General features: G+C 39.1%; 1 protein-coding gene across 2 annotated transcripts in view; it reads left to right on the top strand.

Moving 5' to 3' along the window:
* Positions 1-12,678, top strand: part of SLC12A1 (solute carrier family 12 member 1) — a gene marked incomplete at both ends in the record, with an annotated part of 48,256 nt that overhangs the window by 16,395 nt on the left and 19,183 nt on the right. For both annotated transcript variants that reach the window (XM_082322022.1, XM_082322023.1), the window contains 8 exons: positions 1,397-1,481; positions 3,215-3,366; positions 4,985-5,092; positions 5,901-6,024; positions 6,934-7,035; positions 8,914-9,069; positions 10,786-10,885; positions 10,972-11,083. In XM_082322022.1, the coding sequence (XP_082178148.1) occupies positions 1,397-1,481; positions 3,215-3,366; positions 4,985-5,092; positions 5,901-6,024; positions 6,934-7,035; positions 8,914-9,069; positions 10,786-10,885; positions 10,972-11,083 (939 nt within the window). The remainder of the gene's footprint in view (positions 1-1,396; positions 1,482-3,214; positions 3,367-4,984; positions 5,093-5,900; positions 6,025-6,933; positions 7,036-8,913; positions 9,070-10,785; positions 10,886-10,971; positions 11,084-12,678) is intronic.

The following is a 12,678-nucleotide window of genomic DNA, read 5'->3' on the forward strand; positions in this document are numbered from 1 at the left end:
TAGATGCATTAGACAGGTCTAATTAAATTAACCAGCCTCTCCAGAAATCTAAAAGACAAGCTAAGTCGTATTTAAAAAGTGTAAAATTGACCAATCAAATTTTCTTTAGAATTTGTTGCAAACACCTACGTACATGCTTCTGTAGCTGCTACACACTCAAGTAGTGGCCTAGTCCAAAGCCTACTTAGAGAAACAGCTAGTCTTCCTAGTGACTTCAGTGGGTTTTGGAGCAGGCCCTAAAGTGCTAACATCGTATTAAATATGTGTTTAATTATTGATAAAATTTAGAAGTTGTAAAGCTGTAAGAACCTTTAATCCTAAGATTTAAGATTACAAGGGTTAAGATTGGCGCATGAGACTCCACAAAAACAGTGACCCAAGACATGCACATCAGAACTGTATAAATTAAAGTTACCATGATCTGAGGCCAAAAGGTCTTATGCAGCTGAAGTGACTTTGCAATTATTTTTCAGCTCAATAAATCCTTACCTCATTTAAAAATTATATTAATTATTAACACAGTTAAGTCATTCACCTGTGTTTCACACAACACTCCAAATCTGTGTTTTGTGTTTTTTCCCCATGAAACAAGCATAATTGCAAAAGTACAAGTCTGTTTCTTAAAATGCATTCCATGCATGTTTGACTTAAAAAAACCTCGCTAAACCAACTTAAGAAGGCAATTCATAAAGAGTGCTTCCTAGCATAAACAAACACACACTAAATTGTAAGATTAGCTAGTATTAAAATCCCCTTTAAAATTACAATGTATAATGCAGATGTTTGGACTCTTACTTACAGTTGCATGATCGAAGCCAATATTGTTGTGAGCCAGTCTGTGAGCATTATAACCCAGCCTTATTAAATTACCTAAATTAAAAGTGAAAACAGTGAAAGAAAGTAGCTTGTTGTCAAGACACAACTAACAATATTTGCTAATCACAAAAGTACTGTATTCTGTACAGGGTGACTATTTGCATCGATCTTACCAATTAACCAAAAATGGTCCAGTCTTGTCATCCACAGGAGTCTGATGGTTAGTTCAGTAACTGTCTACCCATTATATCATTAAACATTAAAATAAAGCCCATTGCAATGTAAAGAGAGTTTGGAGCTCCCAGAAACGCAGAGCTCAGGACTCTCCTGCTGCCATAAACGTGACCTCTGCTACTGCAGAATATCCTTCACTACGTCCAGGATAGGAGCACTGCACCACAGGACTGCTTCACTGTCTTCATGCTGAGACAGGAAATGTTGGTGCAGGTCTAAGTGATAAAAATCTACCCTCTAAAGGTATCTTCATGTCACAGTGTGGCAGGACTCCCTAGCATGCAAATGCAATCAGAGCGCAGCACACAAACTCACAGTGTTTTTTCGGTCACTGCTTTGTTTTAAGGATCCACAAAGTGCGATACCCAAAGGAACAATGCTGGCCATTCTGATTACAACAGTTGCTTACATTGGCGTTGCAATATGTGCAGGTAAGTACGGAACCTCTGCTTCATGTCTTAATTTATACAGTTAAAAAGTTTGAAAGCCTGGTATGCAAATGAATTATTAACCTCACTGCTTTTTCATCCTGCGGATTTATTAGGTAGCGATAGTTGTTTTGATTTTACTGTATGTAAAAACAGTGGGGAAAAAAGCAGCAATCAACAGAAGCAAAAGTCCCTATTTGGCAGCTGGATTTTTATATAACTTGTACAGTTGACTCAGTGACAAAGACTGCTAGTATATAGTACCCATGAGCGTAGCAAAGATTAAAGGAACCTCTGATCAATCTGCTCATCTTTTGTTCCTCATTCACATTGAAGTTTCACATGGCTTCTACTTGCCCTCACTAGTCTTACTGAGCACTCATGAGTAACAGGGTAACACACACATTTTGTGTGTTATCTGCCAAAGACAGAAATCAATTGCCTGTCTTAAAGAAGATGCATTACGTGACAAGGTGCTCTACAATATCAGAATTTGAGGTAAGAAAATGGACACAAGTGTAAAAAGGAGACCCGTACTGAAGCCATGAACTGTGTTGGAGAAATATGCAATTAAATTCTCATTACAAGGGTACAATAAATCTCTGTTCAAGAAAAAGATTTTTCTTTTTCTATTTTAATAGTACTGTAAGAAAGAGTGTTGTAAATGACACTCTTCCTTATGAGCAAATACCTCAATACTGCATGAAAGCCCTGCAGGGTATTCCCTTTTTTGGGAGATGAATCTCAAGTCTTCTTGACTTTTGTGGTCCTTGTGCTTTATGCAAAAGGCACAATACTCGAGTCAAGCTGCAGCTCAGGTTATTGCATTATTTGAATCTAAATTTCCCTGCAGTTGAAGTTGGAATAGTCATTCTCCACTTTCTATTATAAATCTGTGTTAATGCATTGTTCTGTTCTTACAAGCAATAGCTCTGTTTCAACTTCAGAGCTGTCTACTTTTCAGTGCAATCCTTTTTTTTTTTTCCTTTCTGTTTGCATATTGGTTTGCTAAATAGATAATGGTTACTTTGGGACTCTCAATAACAATGTTTTTGACATATTTGAAGATACCATATAAACTTACATTTTGGCTGCTAAAGATGTTGATATCAGCACTTGAAGTTAACTCCATATGTTTCTTCCCATTTCTGGTGGCAAACAAAAAAAGACCGCATAAATATTGATAAAAACAAAAAGAATATAGGTAATTTCTCCTGTTTAAAGTTTTTCTCACCATATTGGTATCAATAGGGCTATGACAATTTGAACAGCTGAGTATCTGGGTCCCTAAAGCAATTGTGTGTCCTTGTTAAACAAAACAAAACAAAACAAAAAAAAAAAAAAGTGTATGCTGAGACCTAAGACCCTCACTGACCTGTTTCCTTTGAATACTGGTATTTGTAAAAGTGGTCACAGGTAGACAATATACTTCTGAGTTAGTTAATTTATTGTTGATCTCTGTCTTGTTCTCTACTCTCAGAAATATGCTAGTCCTCATTAGTCAACTGGCTGGTTATTTTAAAAGTAACAGAAGTAAATATTCGCTTACAGACAACAGGAAAAACTAAGCCACTATACAGAGAAGTAATCTCTGCCCAACATAAAACATTGCTCCTTGGGATGAGACTAAGGCAGCAGTTGTACAAAATGTGTGCAGACTAAGAGTCAAAGTGTGGCAAGAATGTTCTTCTGATGTCAGAAGGAAGGAAAATAATAATATATCATTGTTTCCACAGCCTCCTGTGTTGTACGAGATGCTACTGGGAACATTAATGATACGGTTGTACCTGGAATGAGCTGCAATGGATCATCTGCCTGCAGCCTAGGCTATGATTTTTCCAGATGTGCAAGTCAGCCATGCGATTATGGGCTGATGAATAATTTTCAGGTTTTAATGAGATAATACATATAATCACAAGCAATACATGAATACATAAGTACAAACATGCAAAACCATTATTTGCTGACAACTAACTGCAACAGGACATCCACTTTTACCTATAGAAGTAAAAACCCATAGGAATAATCAAAGGGAAAAGTCCCCTGCATTCCACATTCCCTTCATACTGCCCAACACTAGCCTTCCCAGCACTCCACACTTTACCTCCTCTCTCGACAAGTACCATGCAGCAGTATATGCTGTAACATCTTCAAACTCAAAATCTAGCCTTAACGGAGACCTCAGGAACACCTGTCAGATGAGCAACTCATCTCACTGCTCTTTACACACAGATGTGATGCTGCCTCAGGGGTGCTGTGGTCACTGTTAAAGGTTTGTGCCACAGTACAAAAATGGAGTTCTGACTTCTTAAAAAAAGTATCCAAAAATAGTCAAGTGAAAAATCAAGTGAGAAGTAATGGGGTCTTTCTTCTAGGCCAGAGAGAGACTGTCTGCCATTTTTATTCTTCAAAATAAAGCTTAGGCAAAGCATCAAAGTAAAGCAGTTCTGCAGCCTGACAACCACGGCTCCCAGATGTCTGTTCAGCCCCTGCGCTTCACGGCCCGCGAGAGGAGCCCACCACCCACTGCACTTGCTTTTCAACTAGCCATTTGTAGCTTTTAAAGTCACTTGCTTTTTTCACAGCTGGTTCTGCTAAATGACAGGGCTAGGTAACCACCTTAAAAGGGATATGCTATCCTTGTCACAGGCTACTTTTTCCTTTCTTGATCATTTGCCATCCTCACTCCCACCTCAGTTCAGCTGCCCAGACCCAGGGCAACCCTTAAAATCAGTGACCTCCTTACAGCGATAAACAGAGTTTCACTTCTTGCTTTTATCTTTGCCAGACTAAAGTCAGAAAAAGTTATGTCTTCATCTGACAAATCTCCAGGATTAACTGGTTTCTTTCCTGGAGTAATTCCTACACACCAAGAAGCACCTGTCCATAACATCTGTCCACTTCATCTTTTAGTTTCCTTGCCTGGTGCTTCTCAACAACCCTTTTGCTTCGGTGGTCAGAGAGGCTGGTGCAGCCCTCTGGGAGAGCTGAGGGAGGCCTGATGGTGATCATTACTATTCGCAGCACTCTGGTATGCCAGCACAATCAGGCATCTTCTCTCTTTTTTTAGCCACATTAAATAATTAAGAAAAAAAAAAATCCAAACCAAACCAAAGAACATGCCTCCAACCACATTTTGTACTTTGGTGCTTTTTCCTGCTGTTTCCATTTTTCCGTCTTGCTACAAGCTGGCTATTTACCCACCAAGTAGAGGCTGTTACTTATAGCATCCGCTTACTAAAGGAGGTAAGAAGATCTCACAGAGTACTCATCTGCCTCAGCAGACAGCTGCATACTTGTATAAAAAATTGGCTATGCCTCCATTGCTTTTTACTAAAACAGGAATAATAATATTTCCCTACTTCACAGTTGATTTGTAGTATATTGAATTTAGGGCCATGAAAAGCAGAAACACATAGAAACAGAGTACTTAAATGGGTCTGTGATCAAAAAGTGTATCCAAATGCAAGCCTGACTATTATTTTTTCCTTCTTTTTTTCCTAAAGGTGATGAGCATGGTGTCTGGCTTTGGTCCTCTCATCACAGCTGGCATCTTTTCTGCTACTCTGTCATCAGCTCTGGCATCTCTTGTCAGCGCACCCAAAGTTTTCCAGGTAAAATTAAACTATCCATTTCCTTGTACTCTATTTTACTTCAAAGACATACAATTTAGTTGAACTCCATGTGCCAAATGTGATATATATTTAAACAACACTGACACATGTGAGAGGAAGTAGCAGGGAAAGCAGTACATAGAATGTTTTTTTAACAGAAATAGGCAGGTCTTATCACCCCTATACATGGGTGAGCATTTAGGATCATCATGTTCCTTTGGTCAGAGCTCAGCTTTGCTGCAGGAGCGGGGGATACCTGTGTGCTTGTTATAGATAGCTTCAAGGCTACTTTCAGGACCACTTCTATCTCCTTGCAGAAAGCCACCCTGTAAGCACAGGAGTGCCAGGAATATGCGCAGGAGCCCTCACAACCATAAGATTCAGGTGCTGGCAGGTGTGCTCAAAGAGCCTGTCCAGAAGCTGCCTGGGCAGCAGCAATGTGGGCAGGATGGGAACAGAGGGCATGGGACAGAAAGATAACCTGTACAACTTACACCAAGCCACTGATTTGTGCTTCAGCTTCCTCCAATTTAGACTCTATTTAGCTATTCAGTTAATCTTTTTTAAAGCACTGAATAAGTATTAAATGCCTGTGATTCTGTTTTCCCGCTACATAATATAATACAGTAGGATACTGGCTTATCACCTTATTTGAATTCTATGTGCCATAGCAGTAGATGTACTTGAAGTACTAAGATAGATTTAATTTTTGTTTAGCAAAAGCGTAGCAAGCTGTCACTCACAGACAGTGAACTTCTGATGTAAGAAAGCACTGCTTAACAAAATTAAGTTCTGATTTGTCTACCAGGCTCTTTGCAAGGACAACATCTACAAAGGGCTCCACTTCTTTGCCAAAGGATATGGAAAAAACAACGAGCCCATCAGGGGATATGTTCTCACTTTCGTGATTGCTATGGCATTCATTTTGATTGGTTTGTATATCATTACACAACTGCTATAATCTCATGTTTTGAAATTATATAAACTAATATTTTAATACAATGATTAACTATGGTTAGAAAAATTTCCGGTCAGGTTAGCTCTGACATAAGCCCAAGCACACTCAAAGCCCTGGCAGCAATTCCATTAGTCTTAAAGAAGGCAAACAGGGACTCTAGTAACATCTCAGAGCTACCATAACCTCATTTTCAAAGATGCTGAGTAGGTGCGATTCGTGTTCACTCTGCTGGAAGAGGGCAGCGCTTAAAACTATATCAAATAATGCAAAGTCACCAACTTTGAATATGGTTTTCCAGTTTATATTGCACATAGCCCTGAGGTAATTCTGAGATAATTAGGAAGCCTACTCTGCCAAGCCTTCCCCACAGTCAGCTCCAAAGCAGATCCCAGTATGCCAGCACTGGTGGTAGAAAATCCCAGCTACCATGTTTAGGGGTGTGGGGATTTTTAAATTAGTTTTTCCAAGATTTGAAACTGTGTGACACTAAGTAAATGGGAAGTTTAGTAGAAAGGCTTCAGATTGCCATTTAAAAAGAAAACCAATAAGTTTTAATAAGTCTTTTGTGAAACACATCTGTCCTCTCAATCATGTATTTAAAATTCTGAAATTTACACCAGATCTACAACATTAAGAGCCAGTCTGTAGAATCAGAACAACCGTGCATAGCACATAATATTATTAAAATCAGCATCAGCAGACACTACTTAATACGAATGAAGGTATATCAAGGTGGCCTTAAATCAGTGCCACAGGAAAATACCCAGGCTCTCCCTGAATGACAAATTCAGACAGTGTCCAGATTTAATGCATCGTCAGGAGAAAGCTATCCAACAATCTAGGAAAGTGTTGCCTATGTCATGCTTGTGTGTGTGTCTTGCAGCTGAACTGAATACCATTGCTCCCATCATCTCCAATTTCTTCCTGGCTTCATACGCTTTGATTAATTTCTCCTGCTTTCATGCCTCATATGCAAAATCTCCAGGTGAGTCTGCATTCACCAGTGATTTAAATGTGGGCTTCACAGCCTGATCTCTGCAAGTTTTTGACTGCATGTCAGAGAAAGCTGCAGTACCTGTAAAATATCTAAGCCATGTGATCTGAGGTTTTCCTGCTCTCATTGAATATGATGAGATTTTATTTATCTCCAAAAAATAAAAAAAAGAGTGGCTCTAGTCCTTACATTCCCTACAGTTGTACAGGATGAAAAAGACTTTGGTGGATCCCACTGGAGCAGAAAAGCTCCTACTCAGGGTGGTTTTTTTCCCTTCACTATCACACAACGTGGGTGAATAAAAACCTATGCCAACTCCAGCCACATAAAGTAAGCAATGTATAGTGGGGAGCCATTATAGCCTTCTCCTCCACATCTACAGTGACATTTACAGGAAAGTTCATAAGAACAGTAATTGCACTAGAAGTGATAGTGTCTGGAAGAGAACATGTAGAACAAGAACAGGTCCACCGAACAGCAGCACAGCTCTGCGGTGGCTAGTAGCAGAATTGTAGGGTGAAGCGCAATGAGGTCCTGTTCAAGGGTAACTTGAGGGGCCCTCTCTACATTTGTGCAGCAAAGGAACACATGGACTTTGAGCCTTGTGCACTGCCACAGCAGAATAATTCTAATCATCTTCATGAATGAAGGGGCAACACCTTAAGGACTGAAGTCAATCAGCTGAGCAATACTGTTTTTGGCACACGGGAAAGACAATTTCCTGCTGCTGTGAATCAATTATTCAATTCAAGGAGCAAGGAATACATTTTTGATTTCCAGTGTGAAGAAACTGCAGTAGTGACATAAATGCCTACATCAACTTCCTTCCTATAGATCTGCATGGTGCCATTTGTTCAGAGGGCAGAAAAGATGAACACTTCTGCTAATTACCTGCACAGCTGAACAAATGCAGATCTGCTCTACGCAGCCTTGGAGCCGAGTAAAAATTACCCCTACAGACTTCACGTGTGTGCATCTGACTCTACTCTGCCACTACTTAACATTTCAGACAAAACTGCAGCCATTTTTCTTTTCTCATTTCCTCCAGTTAATTTCTGCCAATTCACAGTGATAGACTATAATAATTGCAAGGCTGCAGGACAGCAAATTTCTTCACAGCAGGACCTTCCCATTCCCTCATTACAAAGATGATCCAAGACAGGGTTGTTCAGCCTCTCCTTTTATCTTCTGTGTTTTTTCCCCCTTTCCAAAAAGTCTGCTCTGTAGAACACCTGGCAGAGACCTGCAAACCATGGAGGCTCACTGCTTGTCTCATCATTTTAATTGCTAGCAGGGGATGGATTCAGTACTGCAGCTGAAGAGCAGCAGGAATAATACCTTTTTAAAGTCAATTACAAATTATTTTATTTTTCTGCAGTGAGGCCAGGCAATTTCCAAGTTTAAGACAGGTGCACTTACAGTATTGGGATAAACTCTCCTCTCAGCAAGTGTTTAGCCCCCATTAATAAGTTCTCTGTATACGCATCAAAAGGACACAGTAGCCAATTACCTGGAGTTACAAGAAAACCTATTTTCAGTTCTGAACCAGTGAGTTTTAATTTGGCAAAAAATAATATAAACAGAATGGCTACTCAAAGCCAGGCTGGACAAAGCAGTAGGAAAGGGTTTGTAGTAAAAGGCTTGTAAGACCCACTACTCTATCCATATAGAAATCTACATCAGCCAACACCTGAAAGTATCTGTTGATACTCATGATGCTTAAGAATTTGCACATATCACTCCCACCCCTTCTAACAGAGCCTGAAACAAATTGCACATGCACATGGGTGATCCACTTATTTTGCACATACAAACCATTTGATCAATACATTTTATGCTCTTCCAATTTCCTCAATTCTCTTCAAACAGGTTGGAGACCTGCATTCAGATATTATAACATGTGGGTGTCACTTTTTGGAGCCCTGTTGTGCTGTGGTGTCATGTTTGTCATCAACTGGTGGGCAGCTCTCATCACTTATGCCATTGAGCTCTTTCTATATATTTATGTAACATATAAGAAACCAGGTAAGGCCACAAAACACTATTATTTTGTGTATATGCTATGCAGCCAGATTGGATTTTACAGGAATTAATTCTGCTTACAGAATCAGAGATTATTTTTTCTCCAATACCTTTCTTTAGAGGGAAGTCTGGAGCATCCCATTAAATCCCACTTTATATAATATACATTAAGATGATAATCTGATAAATTTTTGCCTGTTTAACAAGCACTTCAAGTATGGTTCAGGGCTTTGTGTAAACATTCCAGCACACCAGTTTATTCCCACCATGCCTTTACAACATTCGGGCTTTTACTTGAGTATCACTCATAATTTTTCTCCATCCACAAACAAAACCTTACCTGAATTTTGCTGTGCTCTTAGTTGACTCATCTGGGGTCCTCACTCAAAATGTAAACCTGTTGCCCATTATAGAACAAAAATGCAAGCTCAATTACTCATGAACTGATCATCCTTCAGCACCTCCCTGCAATTCCTCAGTAAACCAAGAAAGATGGGCACACTTTACTGCTGGAAAAAACTGCTTAGTAGCTCAGCAAATCACAGGAGTTGTCCTCAGAAATCTGTGCACTAATACAATACAGCACCAGTATGAGACTGCACAGTATGGTTATTCATATCCAGGACAAAACTAACCCAGGTCCAGATCTCATTGCTAACCATCTGAATTACTTCTGCAGTAGAAAAAAAAAAATAATAAAAACAAATAAGAGAGGCAAGTTTCCCAGCAGAAGATATGCTTTCATTGCAGCTAGCTTGGGATAGCAACACCTGGTCTGAGCCTGTGTTATTCTTTTCTGTGTACATTGCTGCACTGTTGTGTCCTCCCTCTCATACCACTGGGATAGTCTGTGGTTCTCTTCCTGTAAAGATTACCAGGTGTAGGAGAACGTACCTGTCACAAGACAGTTGTCAAAAGCATTTGAGGATTTCTTCCCTTTCCTAGTATATTGACAGTGTCCTTGCTGCGAAGTAGCAGCTTAAAGCTTGGTTAAATTCACCGAAGATGCTGTACAAAAGCTATCTATCTCAGTCTCTAAGAGCGTGAGTTTTGTTCAGCACTTATTTACCAGCAACTGAAAGGTTCAGAAAAGACTAACATTCCTTAGAAAAGATGACTTCTATAGAAATCTCCACTTAGTTGCACTAAATATTATCCTTCTATCTTTGCATCTTGACTTGATCTGCATTCATGTAGATCTCAAAGTGTGGAAAGCTGTTTCTTATCGGTCTCCATCCACCAAACAGCTGCACAATAACGAGAAAAGATGTATATGCCAAAATTGGTTTTGGAGAACAATTTTTGAGCTATATAGTAGAACAAAGCTAATTGGAGCTAGCAATGTTCCTTCCTAGCGGCTTAATTTTAACTTCCTGAAATTCTACACCAAATGCATGACTCGGGGCTGTCCATTTTATACATGGGAGAAAGATACGAAGTTAACGGCACAGAGAAGAAAACAGTTTTTAAGCAGAGGAAGAACATTCCCTACAATTTTTATATAAAAGAACAAGACGATTTATTTGCACGTTTGTTTTTGCATCACACAAGCAAAACCTGTTCTATTATGAAGCACAAAGAACGATAGCTCTGTATCTATGAAGCATGAGAGAATATACCCTGCTTTGGCTCATAGACAACATGTTTGCTGACCTTTGCAATAGAACACAGGGAAAAGTCCATGGTTTAATATGCATTATTTATCTTTATTACATGCAGAAGTAAATTGGGGCTCTTCTACACAGGCTCTCTACTATATTAATGCCTTAGACAGTGCTCTGGCATTAACTACAGTGGAAGACCATGTGAAAAACTTCAGGTAAGATTTCCAGTGAACAGTAGAATGGCTTATTCTGAATAAGTACATCACCCAATTAAATACAACCTCTTTTTCCCTCCTAACAGACCCCAGTGCATAGCATTAACAGGAGCTCCTATGATCAGGCCTGCTCTGCTAGACATCACACATACTTTCACAAAGAACAACGGGCTGTGCATCTGTTGTGAAGTGTACACGGTAAGGTCAAGTCACATACATCTGAAAATTCAGCAGCAGTGAGTGCTGCAGATCTCCATTACACATTCCACACTCACTTGGCACACAATGTTCCCATTGGTGCTGACAGGCGTCTGTGCAGACCATGAAAGAGATTTGCACTGAGAATGAATTTTGTTATAAGTCTTCACAAGAAAGCTATCGGCTGATACAAAGCCTGCTGGTAAATGCCTTATTGAGATGCATTTCAGAGTTCATAGTAGACGGACCAAAAAATGGTTTGAAAAAATAAAGCATTACAAGGAAAGATTTTTTTTTTTTTTTTAAACAGACATGGCAAGGCTAAAAAAAAAAAAACAAAAACCAAACCAAAAACCAAAACCCAACTTGAAGGATTATAGTGCAAGAATCAAATTACCTAGGCTCTACTTTCAGCTTTGTCACTGATCTGCAGTGTTGGGGTTTGGCAAGTAATTCAGCTCTCTTTGCAGTGGTTTCTCCAAAACTGTAACAATGCTAATTTTGAGGATAAACATGCTCTTCTGAGATCTAAAGAGAGGAGCAAAGTATATTTCTAGTTATAAATACATAGGAAGTGATGCATCTTAAAGGATGAAGATCTAGTCTCTCATTAGGATGGAACAAAAATAGATGGGTTTGTAGTGTAGAGGAGAAAACGTATTTTAAATATTACAACAACCTTTTAATTTTGAGAGGGAAAGAAAAAAACCAACAGCAGCTCATGGCACCAAATGGGGCTGCAGAATCTACCTAGTAGAGTCAGTCCAGGCAAGATAATGTATTCCTCTACAGGAGTGTAGGAGTAATTCATTTGATGCTGCCACATTGCAGAAAAGGAGTACAGAACATCTACATGTGATTCTTCCCAAATCAAATGAATCTCTAAAGAGCAAATGGTCCTAATTCTTCTCTACTGTAATTATTGTTAGCTTTCCCACTGCATTCAGTAAGTGTAGAATCAACCCCAACAAGATCCTGAGACTATGCAGCTTCCTTAAATTGAGTTTCAGCAAGTTTTCTGAATTCTTAGGCATGTTTCTCTAATATTAGTACTTTCTATGGAGAACTGAGATTTCATTCCTGTCTATACAAAAAGCTAAGTCTATTTTGCTAGTATAAGGATCTTCACTGTTTTCTAAAATTATTACTTCTTCATTAACTTAAGCTAAATTTAATTTGGTTGGTAATAAAAGTGTGACACAATGAACCTTTGTGATTTGCAAAATTGTGGTAAAAAGAGGATGATAAAATTCCTAGGGACCGTGTTGAAGAGCAGCCTACAATATATACCATAACAAATACAGAAAAAACATTTAGCTGTAAATGTAACACCCAGCATATTTTGCCTCAAAAGCTGACGTGCTGCTAGCTATGCATAAAGTTTTGAGACACCATGCTAGACAGAACATCTTCCACTCCTTTTTCCCAAAGGGCAGCGAGAACCTTTCCAGGAGCCCCAGTTAGTTCAGAGATAGGTAAAATAAATATGAGCATAAAGATAATTTAAAAGTTATTTGTCTCTGAGGTTGTGGCTGCATGTCAGTAAGGCTGACAAGGTTTGAAAGAAGGATGCTTTGGGTTTACATTCAAAAAAT

Source organism: Platalea leucorodia, assembly GCF_965183815.1.
Source record: "Platalea leucorodia genome assembly, chromosome: 9".
NCBI lineage: Eukaryota > Metazoa > Chordata > Aves > Pelecaniformes > Threskiornithidae > Platalea > Platalea leucorodia.